Below are 15,776 nucleotides of genomic sequence, written 5' to 3' on the forward strand. Positions count from 1 at the left end.
TGCTGCTGCTGCTCGTGCAAAACTGCAAATTTCCTCCCTTCAAAGTGAGCGGGGTGAAGCGAGGCAAACAATGATAAGAAGAGAGGAAGGAGGAGGAGGAGGTACAAGGAAGAGGTTGTGTGACTCAAGACTAAATCCACCTTTCAACCTTTTTTTGCATAGCTGCATACACTTGTGTATGTGTTTAATGACAAATCATACACTTGCTACTTGCTTCCCCCCACCACCACAAACACAATTGCCCGTAGCCGAGTTTATTTGTTTGTTTGTTTTAGGGTTTTTTTTTTGTTTTTTTTTTTTTGCATTTTTCAAAGTACTAGTACTGGAATGTTTTTTCATGCAATGACTGGATTCTAGGATTAATTCTTTTTGTATTTATTTTCCAGTTTCAGTTTTCATACTACGCTACTGAGACGCATTTACCGGAAAAAAACAAACCAAAAAAAAACCCTGTCAGTCCGACCATTAAAATGATAATTAATGGTTTATCCACTCTACAGGCTAAAAGTTTGGAAGTGACATCAGATTTGTACGTAAAAGATCATAGTTTCATTGGTTTACTTTGCATCAAAATAAACCAGATTTTTTTTTTTATATATAGAGAGCAACTTATCAGAAGACATTTTCACTGTAATTATCAGGTATTTGAGTTTTTCTTTCTTCAAAGTAACAGCAGCATGGCATGTACGAGGCACAAGGGACACAAGTGAGACAAAAGTGAATAACGCAAACTGGAATTTTTTTTTTGTTTGTTTTGTTTTTTTACTTTTACACTCTAGTTGTGACTCTTGCGAATCTTCTCGACCCTAGAAAACTAAGCCCTTCTTTTCTTTTGCTGACATTTACTCAGAAATGTTCTGGTAACATCGATGTACACCTGAAGGTAAACTGAGGAAAACTGTTCATATCAATAAAAGCAAAGTCCGATCATGCAGCAAATACATCCCAGAATACATAGGACTCGTGCCGTTTTTTTAAAGGGGCATCGTGAGCAGAAACTTGAAGCTGCTTCCAAGCGTTTGGCCTGTAGTGTGTAGCGTGTTTTTGATTGTGTCTGCAGACACTCCGATGATGAACTGCCCTGAACGTTAGCGTTAGCCAGATCACTGCAGCTCATCTTTTAACAGGAACGAGTAAACAAAACCACTCTTCTCCCCGTGCAGACCTCCCTTCACTGGCTCCCAGTATATTCTACCATTGATTTTAACATTTTATTGTTTGCATACACATCATTGAACGAACATATGTTGCCAAACGTTAGGTTGACAGAGCAAAGTGTTGCAGCAAGAAAGAGGTTACTGGTCTTAAAAATCTTCTTTAATAGAGGAACTCTTTTCTTTTTATTAAATACCGTATTAAATCCTTTTGTTTACCTCTGCTTGTTTACAGTATATTGTGCAATTTGGCTGATTATAGTATCAGTAAATGCTGGACTTTAATGTATAACTGTCCTTTAGACTTGATACAGGATCCACACTGAAGACTCTGTCTTAGTAAATATTAATGTACGACAAAGTCTGTGCCTCTCATTCCAAGATCAACATGCGTCCCGTTGCTTGCTCTTCTGTCTTTTTATTACATTTTTATTCTTTGACATTCAGTTCAATCAGTTTTTTATTGTTTTAAATTAATATCTCTTCCTTCTCGTTTTTGTATTGTCTGTGGGCTACTTTTCTATCTTTTTGGAACTTTTTACAGCTAGACCGGACTCAGTCAGCGTGGATTTAAACAAATAAATAAATAAACTAGGTGAGTTAACTCCTTCATGATGTGAAGTCGCTGAGGCGCTTTCATGTAGCACGGAGATCCCTGTCATCAAGAGGTTTGTTTGAACCACTGGTTCAAGTCTGTGCTTCGCAAGTCACAAGTAAAAGGCAACATTTAAGTAATTCTTTGTGATCAAAAAAAAAGAAGAAAGAAAAGAGAAAAAAGGAAAGAAAGAAAAATGGATGATTTCATCTTCACAAAAAGCTTTGTGGAAACAAAGGAAACAAATGGAATGAATTCACAATAAAAACAATTATAAGTCCTTTGCAAACATTTAAAATAAATCAGTAGTAATAATCTAGTTGTCATAGGGTAATCGACACATAAAACAAAGATTACCTTCTTTTATATTCTCACCTGCATACACACATCCATCTACACTGACTATGTTTATTTTTAACATTTTCAATACATTCATACGCAATTCTGTTATTAATAATTATTATCTTTTATTGGTTGATTATTAATAGCTTTACAAATAATTAGCATTACTTACGGACCAGATGAATTGTAGATCAAACTATTCTTTGTTACTGATATTATTAATGTCATTCTCAACCTGTTATTGTCAATACCTCTCAGATCTGACGAGATTTATTCATTTCCAATTAGGGAGTAAAGCTTATGTTTATATATACTGTATGTATAGATATATATATATAATGTAATATATTATCATGTATTTTTTCTAATGTAACGTTAGCAGACCACCTAACGTAGAAACAATTCACTGCTGTCCAAAAGCCCGAACGTGTCTTACTCGTGAGAATGCCTGTAGCTGGCTAAGAGTGGATTATTGATGTAAAGTAGGACTGTGAATCCAGCGCAGAGTTACGTGGCACACGCTTCTCATTTATTTAGTTACCATACACCGCTCTATAATCTCTGTCACTCTCGTTTTCACTCATCCTCCACCTCTGGTTGACGGCGGTTTACGGCCCAACATTCTTTCACTTCGCCTGCCTCGTCCCCCTCTCATCTGCATCTCCTCTCTCGTGGGGAGGAAGCAGCCACGGTTCAGAGTCGGTGCCTAGGTAACAAACACTCTTCTCGTTTCTCACGAAACACGGGTCTTTGATTTATTGTTTCCCGCAACGGCAGTCAGACCATAGATAAACCATCAGAAAGAACACCAGCAATAGCTAACCTACATAAGATTCATTTCTATATGCAAATATCTGATCTTAGTTATTTTCATGTGTGTGTCGTGTACTTCATGGTAGCTGCGCTAGGAAAAGGCTACTGGAACAACCCAACGGTTTGCAAATGAACCTGTACGCAAAGATGAAACATCTCGCAACTAGAGAAACTTTGAGTGGACAAGAATTTCAGTTTCAATGTGAGAAGAAATAATACAAATCACCTTCAAGAAGTACTTTGGGGAAATTGACTCTCAGAACGTGGGTTTACTTACTTTTTACACTTTTAGAATATCAATTCAAATATATATATATACTTCAAAGCTCAGCGGCCTGTTTTAAGATCGCTGCATTGGCTCCCCGTGTGTTTCAGGATCAATTTTAAGGTTCTTTTATTGGTTTATAAATGTCTTAATGACCTTGGTCCCTCATATTTATCAGATCTGCTTTTACCATATCGGTCTCTTGCAGCCCTGAGGTCCTCTGGTAGCGGCGTTCTAGTGGTTCCTGGAGTTAAGACAAAGAAGTACGGTGAGGCATCTTATCAGTTTTATGGTCCACATCTATGGAACAGCCGGCCAGAGTGTTGATATTTTTAAAAAGAGACTCAAGACCCACCTTTTTAGCTTAGCTTTTAGCTTATCTTAAATGTCTATTTTAGCTTGATTTACATACGCTGAACTAACACTCTATTTATTTAGTTTATGTATTTAATGTTTTTATTGGTCTATCCAGCGTATATTTGTATATTTTTATTGACTTAATGTTTTTTGCTTACTCATTATATATATAGATATATATAATATGTATGTATATATATGTAATGTAATGTATTATTGTTTAATCTTTTACTCCATCTGTAGTGTTTCCTCACTGAGGACCGTCCTCTCTGGGAGCTGTGAAGACGCGGTGGGGATGGTCCTGGCTCGGTGTGATGGGGGGACCCGGTCTCTGCTGTGGTTGTGACATGGACTCCTCCATCTGCCTGGGACGAGGTGGTCCCTGCCGTGTTCGGGGGATGTGATCGAGTCCTAGTGTGGACGGTCCTCTGTGATGGCGTCTCCTCACTCTAGTCCGTCCGTGCTCAGCCAGGTCTCTCATTTTATGTGTGCTCTGTATATCCCTGTGCTTCTTTGTGTGGGCGCATGTGTTTGTGTGGGTGGGGGTGGATAGTGGGAGGTTGGGCTTGTTTTATATTTTTTGGTGGATGTGTAAAGCACGTTGGGTTGCAACACATTCGTTCTGAAAAGTGCCATATAAATAAAGTTGATTTGATTTGATTTATATATTTGAACAAATAACCAAGCAGGCGTATTTCTCTTCCTGGTTGTGTTTAACTTGTATAGCAAATCCCCCTGATCTGTAAGCTGGAGGACAGTGTGCTGAAATGGAAATCCAGACATACTGTAGCTGTAAAGCTTTAACGCTACACCAGCTGGAACCAGACTTTCAGACGAGGCAGGAGACCATAGCAGCAACAGGATAATGGCTTTTGGGGAGTCCATTATCAGGAACTAATGGACAACAGAGACGGCATAATTCATGTTTCGTGCTGGGCCCTTTAGTGCCGCACGTCACGCGTGGTTATAGTTACTCCTAATAAAATTAAATACAATGTTGGCACTTGGAAGTAAAACTCAGACTCAGGTTAGTTTAAATCAACTTTAGAGTTTAATTATTCACAACCCAAAGAAAAAGAAAAGGCAACAATCCAGTCATCAGTTTCATCATTTAATTCCTCATCAGCAGAAGACCAGATGAATCCATCTGAATGTTATTTCCCTCTGAATAATATTAATCCTATGCTATATATAAGGACATCACCCTTGTGCTTGTTCTAAAACACTGTAATACTATTATCATCATCATTATTATTATTATTGTCATTCTCTCTATGGGATACTGAAGTCATCAAGAGAAAGCCGGCCTGTCGTTCACGTCTTAAGTCGGATGTGAAAATGTTTGGAGGATTTCAGACACATTTACTCGCTGCTCTGTGTGTGTGTGTGTGTGTTTGGTGAGTGGAGCCTAAAACCACAGCACAGGTTAGACAGAAGTAAAGGAAATGACATCAGCACCAGGAGTAATGTAAGTCTCAGCTAATGCTTCAAATCCAGACTCATGGATGATGGTGCCACTCTGAGGAGTTCTGAGGAAGAGCAGGTGGAGCACGTGTCACAGTATCCAAATCTAACCTGCCGATGATTTCACGTTTGGTCGTGTACTGTAGGTGAATAAAGTCTAGTCAGGTTCACCTTCATGAATTGAACCCAGTAGTCTGTTAAAGGGTTTAAAAGGCTCGTAGGACTGGAAGGGTGCAGCAGTGCTTCCGGCCCATTGTAGAACAGTGCAAATTTGAATTATGTAAATAAACCGTATTAGTGCCTTTATCCGTTCACTAATTGTGGATATTAGGATACGTAAGTGGCCAGAGTTCCGCAGGTCGTACTACTGACGTGACTGAAACTGTGCCAAAGAATGTGGAAGCCACAGAATGGCACTACTATTTTTGTTTAGTGAGGAGAAGGTTAGCCCTGATGTTTTTCCTTTAAGTTTTCAGGTTCCAGTGTTTATGGTAACCACCGTTGCTTCCTTCTCACCAAAATAAATGGTAACGTCTGCCCTCTGCGAGCGACTGATGACATCAGTGTTTGGCAAACAGGCCAGAAACAGTGCCTCACTTCCTCCGAATGACGTGTTGCATCCATTTTCTTTTATAATTTTTTTATAAGGGGTGCCTTCTACTCAGTATAACTGATGTCAGGGGTCTACAACTTGTAACCCACTCTGCACACACAGTCAACAAATGTCCTTTTCTAAGCTTTTCTCGATTTAATCAACTCTCCCAGACCGGCTCACAGGCTTGGACCGGTCCTGCGACTGAGTGCCTTTTCAATACTTGTCCTTTCTCGCAGCAAGTGTATCGGTGATCCATGACAGTGTCACAACATACCATTCAAAGAGATGCTTCAAATCAAAAGAGCCCTGAAGGAGGGCCAAATCATTCCGTTACGCTCTCACATGCATCGATGTGAAATAAAAACTAATAACTGTTACTGTGTGGTTGTGTTTATAAGATACTTCCCTTGTTCCCTTCATTCTCGCAGCCACTAATTGCTACAATACAACGGCCGCTTGACTTCCCTCCGCTAAGTTATAAGTAGCTGAACGGCCTCGACTCTTTTTGAGCTTTCCCGCAATTCCCTTGTCTGGGCGTTGGCATGAAAACTGTGAACATCAGAATAGTACATCAGAGGCTGCGTCCAGCTCAGATTCAGTTCAATCATGATCCAACGTGTCTCACCCATAAAGAAACACCGTGAGACTTTCACACGGCGCGATACAAATTCAGACTTTCAGTTACATTAATTGAACTGATTGGACTGACACAAAGCTGACCACCGACCTCAATATTTTCACTCCATTAAAACTATGCATACCACATGTATATTCACTGTGAGAGTGTGAACCTCAGAGTAACGAAAACTATCTCCATCTGGGAATCATTGTCAAGCGTCAAGTACACGGGTGGACAGACAGATGTGGAAAACGGGAGGGGGTGAGGGAGGGTGGAGGAGAGGAAGAAGGGATGAGGAGTGTGAGTGAGAGTAATACAGACAAAGAACCATCACTGTGTTAATTTATTGGAGTGCGAATGAGCTTTTCTGCAGGTAAACTATGAGAGTCTCATGTCAGCTGATTCCTTCTAAATCTCCATTAGACTATGTGTATATATATTTAATCACCAACACCCACTTTGATTATTTTACTCTGCTGCTGTTATAAATGACAGGTAACATCTGGTGGAGAACTCCCTTTGTGTCTTGCTTTGCCAGCTGTTCATTTATTCTATATTTTTTGCTGAATACATAAAAACTCTACATGACAGCCCCCTGGAGTAACATGTCCAGCTACCGTCTGTATTCAGGTGAGGCTGTGGAGACACCTAGCTGTAGGAGCTATAACATGCTCACGTGTTATAGGAAGGAAGGAAGTTGCACCAATCATCATTTCAGTGCATCAGATAACCTGTTGTGTAATGTGAAAAGTGCTGCTTGCCAGCAGAGCATTATTATTATTATTATTATTATTATTATTAAGGACAACGCGCAGCAGCTTCTGCCTGCTCTGCCGTCTTGTAAAGGTTCGGTGTTGGAGGATGCAGCTCGCCCAAACACAGACATGCTTGGGAACAAGATCGTGGATACTGGACTGACCAGGTGGAAAACAAACCAGTCCACACAAATAGATTTTTCTGCTGAACGTTTTGATAATGTTCACATGTCATTGTTTCTGAATAACAAGCTTTCTGCTGCCTTCAAATCAACCAAAGGAAGAAAAACATAATGCTGGAGCTTGGAAAAGGGGGCTAACAGGGGGCTATGTGTAAGTCACGGTGACTTGTGGTGTATGACAGACTTTGTAAACTCTGACCAGTAGTGATGCAGTGCTGACCTTTGAGTGAAGGAGTGTGAGCGCAGTGACATGCTGACACACAGCTACAGACGACTTCCCCTGTCACAATGAAACAAAGCTGAAAAAACGACTGTAGGGAGTTTCTTTGGTTAAAGAAAGTTAACTGATTACAGCACTGCCCAAAAAAAAAAAAAAAAAAAAAAGGAACTGTACATAAAGACATTGATGAACCCTGCACCTCAACTTAACTTAATACTTAAAAAGAGCCATACTTCATACCAGTCCTTCAACTTTTCTATTTTAATTGCATTTCTTGAGCCTAACAGCCGTAAGATATGAACATAAACCATCCACAATGACATAATATGGAGGAGATGTTTTCCCAGTGCACACTGTGCTCATGTGCACCAGGGAGACACGGGTCGGAAAGCTACTGTACAGTGACGTAGTGTTACACAGAATGATTTTTGTCATCCGTTCTTCATAAGGGGGAGTGCACTTGTGTATTTAAAAGGATTTTTTTGATTGCCAAGCACCAACCCACGCACACTTGCAATGAAAGAGGGGGAATGAGGAAGCGGTGGACAAGGGTGAGGAGAGCAGGAAGGGCCAGATACAAATGTTGTAACACTTAAACACAAAGCAACAACCTGAGACTAGTGTCGGGGAGCTGGTGGGTCAAAGAGATACGGAGGACGGGAAAAAGAAAGCGGGACAAAAACAACAGACGGAGACGAGGAGAAGTAACGCAACAAAGACAAATAAAGCAGATGAGAGAGGATGGAAGAGGAGGGGAAAAGTTAAAAGGACATGAGAAGGAAAAGGAATCACATCAAGGAGAGTGGAGCAAGGAGGGGGAGGAGGGAGTGACACAGCAAAGAATGGAAGAATTTAAAAGAACTTAGACAGAGGAGCAGCTGTACTTTCAGGAGTACGGCTGTGGAACTCCAAAGCCTGGTCTGAAGATGGGTCTCCCCGTTGGTGACTGAGAATTGGAATAGGCCGCCCCGGCTGGGTAGCTGTAGCCCCCGTAGCTGTAGGAGGCTGGATATGGTGCGTGGCCACTCTGGGCTGGACTGGGGGTGTACTGGCCAAATGCTGAGCCCGGATGCGGGGCAGGAAACGAGGGCTGGGTCGGGTACGGACAAGCCGGAGCCGGAGGCCCGAAACTGGGCCTCGGGCCGGAGAAGCTCCCCGTTGGCGTGAAGGGCGAGGCGGAGCCCGGGTAAGGAGAGAACTGCGACGAGGCTTTGGCCGGGACGGAGCCTGCTGCCGCCACTGGAGTGGGAACGTGGGTCGGGGAGACGGGGTATGGGCTGTAGGGGAGTCCGGCGGGGGGGCCTGTAGATGAGGGGGCTGGCTGGGAGGCATTCTGGTAGCTGGAGGACGGAGGCTGGGAGGTCGGGTGCTGATTTGTCGTTGCCGCCCCTGTCGTCGTCTGTTGACTCCACGGTGAGGGCATGGTCGCGGGGTCTTGGCTGGCGCCCGTCGATGATGTCATGGTGGCGGGATTGGCCTCGCTCCTCTGTCGCATGATCTCTTGGAGTTTCTCTATTCGCACGCGTCTTTTGTGAGCGAGCGAGCGCAGGGAGAGGAAGTGGTCGAGGAAAGAGTCCAATGGCAGCGAGCCCTCCAGAAACTCGTCGGCTAGAACCTGCAGGCCAGATTAACAGTAACAATGAGGAGCACAGCTGACCAAGAGCCCAGCTCCTGGCTAATCATCCATTATGCCACCACAATCTAATTAGACGGGCTAATACCCTCCAAATGTCTACATGAGCTTCAACTGGTCCTAATGCCACAGCACATACTAGGGCTGTGCCCTATACCAGTTCATACCGGATACCGGTATTTTATGCGTTATGATATGAATTTACAATGTTTAAATATAGCGCCTCTAAACACGCATGGTGAAACTGTGTCATTGTGACATGTGGTAAAGACGGAAAGGTCCGAAAAACGAAGCCGCAGAACGAGAAGACCAAAATAAAGCTGCCATGTCAGTTGTTTGTTTTTTTTAGGGTGACCAGACGTCCCTGATATCTGGGGACGGTCCCCGTTTTGTATGACCTGTCCCCCGGCTAAAGCCGTCCCCAAAAATGTCCCCAGTTTAGCTTTATACGAATGGGAAAGGAAAATGTTGCGCACAGACTACAGTTACTACGGTAGCCTGTCGCGCTGCTATTGACATTACAGACATAGCAGTTTAAATATGTTTAAATATGAACAACATAAATTAAACAGTAATTGTCCAGCAATTTATTTGTAAATGTCCCCGGATTTCCTTCTCACCAGGCAGTGCTAACATGGCTCTATGCCAACTTGTTTTACTACTAGTGTGGGATTATTTTATAATATTTACTCATCATCACAGTAAAATAGTCCATCCTTAGTCAATTTACTGCATTACTTCCCCTATCACCCAGCAGAAAATGTTGGGAAGACCTGATTGTGCATGAAAAAAATAAAAATCCCATGATATACTGATATATCCTCAAAATTTTGAAAAATACGTGATATACATTTTTGGTCATACCACCCAGCCCCATCTCACACCATCACACAGGAACTCCCTCCATAGACCACATCACCACAGCTCCACTTGTTCCTATAAAATCCCATATTGAGGCCAAGGTTCTTCCACTTGCCTTCAAAGCCCTTAACATAATCAAACTCCAACGTATCTGTCTGAAATTCTTCAGTTATCAACACCCTCCCGTACTCCCACCTGCCTGACCATCTACCATGTTTCTCTCACCGCTCTCCCACCTGACATTTTTTCCATCCCACACTCACAACACATATTTTTGGTGCTTACTCCATTTAAACTTCTTCCCCTGTATTGTATTCCATATGCTTTTAAATTGTTCGTTTAATTCTCAGGATGCTTTGTGCACTGCTGTTTTTTGTAAGGTGAACTTGAGTGCTTTGATCGGCGCCCACAAATGAAATGTATTATAATTATTATATGGATCTGAATTTGATTTATTTTCTGACCATCCCTTGTCTAGTAACAGTAATCAGACACAACGTTAAGACCCCCTGAATGACATTCACTCTTCACATTGACTTCAACACTGAGGCTGTGGTGAGTTGTAGAGAATGTTACAAGTGTTGCCATTTCTTTTCTGCATACTTACTTGTGTGCATTTTGTATAAAACCACAGTAGCAAATATAATCACCTACCTACACATCCATGCATAAGAACACATTTCATACTGAGCATATGCATATGGGAAAATATATATAGAGACAAACACTGACCTCTGACTCCGCCTCTGTTTTTCCACCCTCTGTCTGTAGTCTTGAGAAAAACGCCTCTGGAGAGGCCTCACCCACCTTCCCATCTGAGGAGGAGAAGAGCAAGAATTAAAATTTTTTAAAAAAAGAGAAGGAGGTGAAGCACATCTTGCATATTACTGCTCAGATTTGTATGTTAATCCTGAGGTATGTTCCATTGATACAGAACCAGATTCACCAGACAACGATACAAATGTGTTAACTCTGGTGGTGGAAAATCTTCTAGATTTAAGGCACTGATAAAATATGTTATGATTATGTTTGAATAAAATACTAACTATTCTAAGGAAAATGAGAGCGGTTTGTTGCATATGGTGCCTACAATGGACATAGGAGCATTCTTTTACATGGTGTGGATGATTCACTATGGGGAGAAGGGCTGGTGTCCACGTGAAGCATGTGTCCTGTCATTCATGTGGATGTTACTGTCACACCATGTATACTTTTTAATGTAAATGACACTTCCTGTCGTTCTGCAGGTCAATTCACCACAAACCAATAATGGCCCAGATATGGTTTAAGGAACACAATAATAATATAATGGGTTATTGACTCCCAGCTCAAAATTTGCAGGTCCTAAAGGTTTTGCTGCTAATGTCAGTGCCAGATAACACATCACACCTTCACAGCTCTAGTGCTGTCCATGTCTCGACAGGTCAGGGCTGTTTTGGTAGAAAAAGCGACACCTATACGTCAGCATTTGTCGTAGAAGTTGCTGGTTTGATCGTTTTTCCTTTACACTTGTGATTATACCAAAGTGGAGTAGACTACATAGAAAAATACTTTGCTTCGTCTTCCCTTTATCAAACATTTGCTCCTACCTCTCAAGGAGCAGTGTTGTCTGTATGTTTCTCGGACAGCCTCTAGTTGAGAATATTTCTCCACCAGAACCACCTTCTGTGACTCCAAACGAGGTTTCATGTCCAGGTTTTGCTCAGCGAGGCTGCGATTTGATGCCAAAGCCATCTCTCTCTCCAGCTGGATGTTCTGGATCTGAAACAGAGATGATGGGAGGTGATGCAGAAGAATTATCATTTTATTTTATTATACTGTATCATATGGAAATTTAAATGGCACTCTGTGAGTGTAGGATCGAGTGTTAAACATTAACAGATTCTTCAGTGTGTACATGTCACAGTTCTTAACACTGTCCACTTTCAAGGCAGGGGAATGAGACATTCACCTGCCCCACTGGACAAGTTAGAAGTCACGGCTGAAAACAAATGCATTTTCTCCCATGATATGGCCAAGCCAGGCATTAAGAAATCCTCTCAGAGGTCCCAAGCTCCCTGTTCATCATCTAATCTGGCTCGGTGGTTGGCCTTGTGGCTATCGTCCTTGTTAAGACATATTTCTGGGCCTTCTTTTTTTTTTTTTCTATGGAAGGTATGAGTCCTGTTTACATTTTAGCAAGCACTTGTTTCATAGTGCAGCACTGCTCTCCCTGAAAACTCTGCAGCACCGTAAACACATACTGAATAGCATCTGACTGGCCCTCTGGCAGATGTTACAGGACTTTAACAGCACGGATCAACAAGATGCAAGAGGACACTACACAACATCCTAATAACATTAAATCAGTAATTACATCCATATCATTGTCATTCTGGTGTCATTCAGTTTTATATATTTGCGTAATTTTGTCATACTTTATATTTACTCCTGTGTTATATTTTATACTACCTCTCCATCTGACTTAACAGTCATGAGATGTGATCTGAGGTTATTTTATTCCCAGAGTTTCTTTTATTGCACCTTTTAAACAGCACTCCCAATTTAATTGTATTCACATAGTCTATTGTACTCGATCCTACTCTCTGAACGCACTCTCTTAGGCATTAAGTGGAGACTGGACAACAATCCAGGTATTTATGGCCCCATTAAACATTGAATTAACATCTGTCCAGGGGACTCTAGTAAAAGGAGGCTGGCGTAAAGTAAAGATCTGATCTCTGACGTTATTTGTTTGCATTCCTTTGGTAGTGTGAACACACAGTTTGTCCTAAGTCACATTAAAGAGCTCTTATACTCAACAGAGGTGCTTCTTTGTCAGCTGAGTTTAAACTCATTCACTCACTCAGAGGGAAAAAAAAATAAATAAAACCTTCAGGAAAATCAAAAGTACCGCAAGTGAAGCTTTTTAAAATATTCCGTCCTCATAGCTGTTAAATAACTGAATAATATATTTCTTCAATAATTACCAGTGTATTAATTTACATTTATTACCAGACATCATGGTGTATATGGAAACTTCCAGGGTTGGAGTTACAATACGAATTTTGTTCACTAACGTCAGGGCAGAGCCCAATAAATAATAACTCCTGACGCACGCGCATAAAACTGCACTGTTCCTCACTGTGAAACTAGTGGGAGTAATCCATTTCAGACAGGCACTGTGCAAACATGCTACTGTGGCTCAAATGAATGTGAAAAGGCCCTATATGACGACTTGGTTAACCAAGTATATCCCAGACAACTACCCGTGAATAGGCAGGAACACTCCACCAGCTACCCAGCACTGTAGAAGAGACCTTATTTGTATATCAGAACGCCTTCAACACTTACTCTATTCTAAGGTTCGTAGTCAACTTGGGTGTAGAAAGTGAAACCAGATCAATTTTTATATTCCCTACTTTAAAGGCAGGGTGTGTAAAATCTGCACTGACTGGTGGAAAACTTCTGTCACGGGGTGATTTTTTTATTTTTTTATAAAGCCTTTAAACACAGCCAGGCGGAGGCACAGAGGTCAAGTGTGCTCTTATAACACTTGAATTGCAATATGCCGACAGGCGATTATCGAATTTGGACAAAATTATGGCAAAAAAAAAAAAGACTGCCTGACTTTGAAAAGAAATAATTTTTTAGGGTATGCTGAACCACAAAAGTGGTCCTACTAAGTCCCCACACTTTAGGGAGGAAGCATTTTAAAGTGTAAGTAGCTATCAAACTTCCTACTCATGGAGACAAAAGAAAGTATTCTTTCCCCACATTACCTCACTGAATGTTTAACTGGTAACTAACTCTAATTAGATTACACCACACTGGTAGTGTTTAATCTAGGTTTTTACGAATCGGTTTCAAAGTTGTAGCCAAACACAGAGAAGAGTTTGTCGGTAAAAACATGATTGCTGGTACCTCGTCAGACTCCAGAGCCATTGACTCCACTCTCTCTGGGTTGTCCAGAAGATCCTGGAGCTCTGATTGGCTCAGGTCCTGGAGCTTCTCCATTTGATTTGCCAGGATGTCTGTCCGTCACACGGGAACCAGGAAATGAGGGTTAAAACAATGTTTGGAAACAAAGTGGGCCGCAGGAGCCCTTTCATTTCACGTCATTCACATTTCATTATTACCAACCGCGACTACATAACAAACTAGTCAGCGACTCACCACGTTAGTGTTGACAACTCAAAACACAACAAACCATGTAACCGACACCTACTCCCTTAATGCAGGACCTCTTTTTTAAAAAACACAAATATAGGCGTTTGGTTTAGAAATATAAATAATGTGAATACATTTACAGCGCTACACCGTGTGCACCGCCTACTAATAACTAGCAAACATGACAAGTCATAACAACATAGCCGCACATTCGAGCTCAGTGACTACAGGCCCCAAAACAAAACACGCTCTTCGGACGAACAGTGAACCAGCGAAAAGGGTGAAAATGAACTGGTACTTACATAACGCTAGCAAACCAAATTTAGTCGCACGGTGGCTGGTGGTGACATTCAACACCACCTATTTATTTTCACTGGCCGGTGACGTGACACGTCCTCAGGATCTCCGACCTGCCCCGACGGAACCCAGCGGGAGCAAAAACAGACCGAGTTTTCGACGCAAATTCCGGCCGACAAATTAGCTGGCTACTCCGCAAGACGTCCAATCTGAGCCCACGGTTCCGTGTTGAGCAATGTAACGACAACAAGAGTCGTTGAGGATCGCAATGTCAGGTGCTCGGCCACCATCAACTTCGAAGGAAGCCCGGCGGTTTGCGATCAAAAACGCAACCCGGAGGGAGGCTGCTCGGTCGTGGCGAATCCTGTCACACGTCCACGTATTTCCGAAGATGTTTATCTGAACGATCGGGTGACTGTAGTCGACATAACGTGGTGTCAAAATGAGGAAAATTCTCTTAAAAAAATGAAAGTTTCACTCCACACTGACAGAATCCGCCGCCATCTTTGGAACCGTCCACGGTTTTGCGGGAGGGCGAAACAACACATAAAACAAATTAAACAAAACTGGTTTCCCTTGTCTACGTCGTGGTTTATAGTTCTTTAAAAGTCTTTAAAATGACTGTGATTTGCCGACATACCTAGTTGTGAGCGATTTGGCGGTGTCCGTTTCCCTCTTGTGCCTCCTATGTTGCAGGCTAATGGTATGGTCCTGTGCTCAGCTGATATAAGGGAAACCCCTATGTGACGGTAATGTTCCATCAGCTGCTGCCAGTGTTCCTCCGACTGTGCCAATGGTGGCAACATATCCGTCACCTTGTCCTGCTGGAGGAGTCCAAACTAGTCTCCGTCCAGTCCAGAGATGTGAGAGGATTTAATTGTAGCACAGAGATTAGGCTTGGACAAAAATATAAAGTATAATGACTGATTTGTCCACCATTCTATTCAGCTTACAGGTAACTGAACTGTTTATAATAAGACATTTGGATTTTCAACGAGTCCATCCAACATGAGTGATGACTGTCTATGTAATTCATCTTTCAGGTAGTAGTTTTAGCTGTGCAGTAGTGGCAGCAACACAGGCCCTGTTCAGACCTTGTGATCTGCTTTAGGCTCCTGTGTTCACACCTAGCATTTACATCCAAGTCCGAATGCATCTCCAGCAAACTCTCTAGATCTGTAGAATCAGTTGAATATTGAAAAAGCTGCCATCTTTAATGCGTCTTTCATTTTTATTTCATTGTCATTTTCTGGCATGTGCAGAGGTGCACAAGGTCTTTAATGTGACGTATGTTCACACTACCAAACGGATGTGGACATGACCCAGATCACCTCCGGGCCCATGTCTCATGTGTCCTGGAGTTGTTCACATCTGTACTTTACACAAGCCACTTGCGACCCGATTCCCTAGGATGGATGTTAATGGTCTGAACAAGCCCGGTGATCTAGATAATGGAAGGTGTTTCTGTAGAAATG

The 15,776-nt window shown here is 42.0% G+C and overlaps 1 protein-coding gene across 2 annotated transcripts; it reads right to left on the minus strand.

The window, feature by feature from the left end:
* Positions 1–4,558: 4,558 nt before the first annotated feature.
* vps37c (VPS37C subunit of ESCRT-I) lies at positions 4,559–15,144 on the minus strand. 2 transcript variants are annotated; one of them, XM_047578635.1, is made up of 5 exons: positions 14,942–15,144; positions 13,759–13,868; positions 11,445–11,616; positions 10,588–10,670; positions 4,559–8,976 (listed from the first exon to the last, which is right to left on the minus strand). In XM_047578635.1, the coding sequence occupies exons 1-5, from the start codon at positions 15,105–15,107 to the stop codon at positions 8,248–8,250; spliced, it is 1,260 nt and encodes a 419-aa protein (XP_047434591.1). In that variant the 5' UTR covers positions 15,108–15,144; the 3' UTR covers positions 4,559–8,247. The 2 variants fall into 2 exon arrangements, with proteins under 2 accessions (XP_047434591.1, XP_047434592.1); XM_047578636.1 differs by lacking the exon at positions 14,942–15,144 and adding an exon at positions 14,307–14,889.
* Between the last annotated feature and the right edge of the window lie 632 nt (positions 15,145–15,776).

Source organism: Mugil cephalus, chromosome 2, assembly GCF_022458985.1.
Source record: "Mugil cephalus isolate CIBA_MC_2020 chromosome 2, CIBA_Mcephalus_1.1, whole genome shotgun sequence".
NCBI lineage: Eukaryota > Metazoa > Chordata > Actinopteri > Mugiliformes > Mugilidae > Mugil > Mugil cephalus.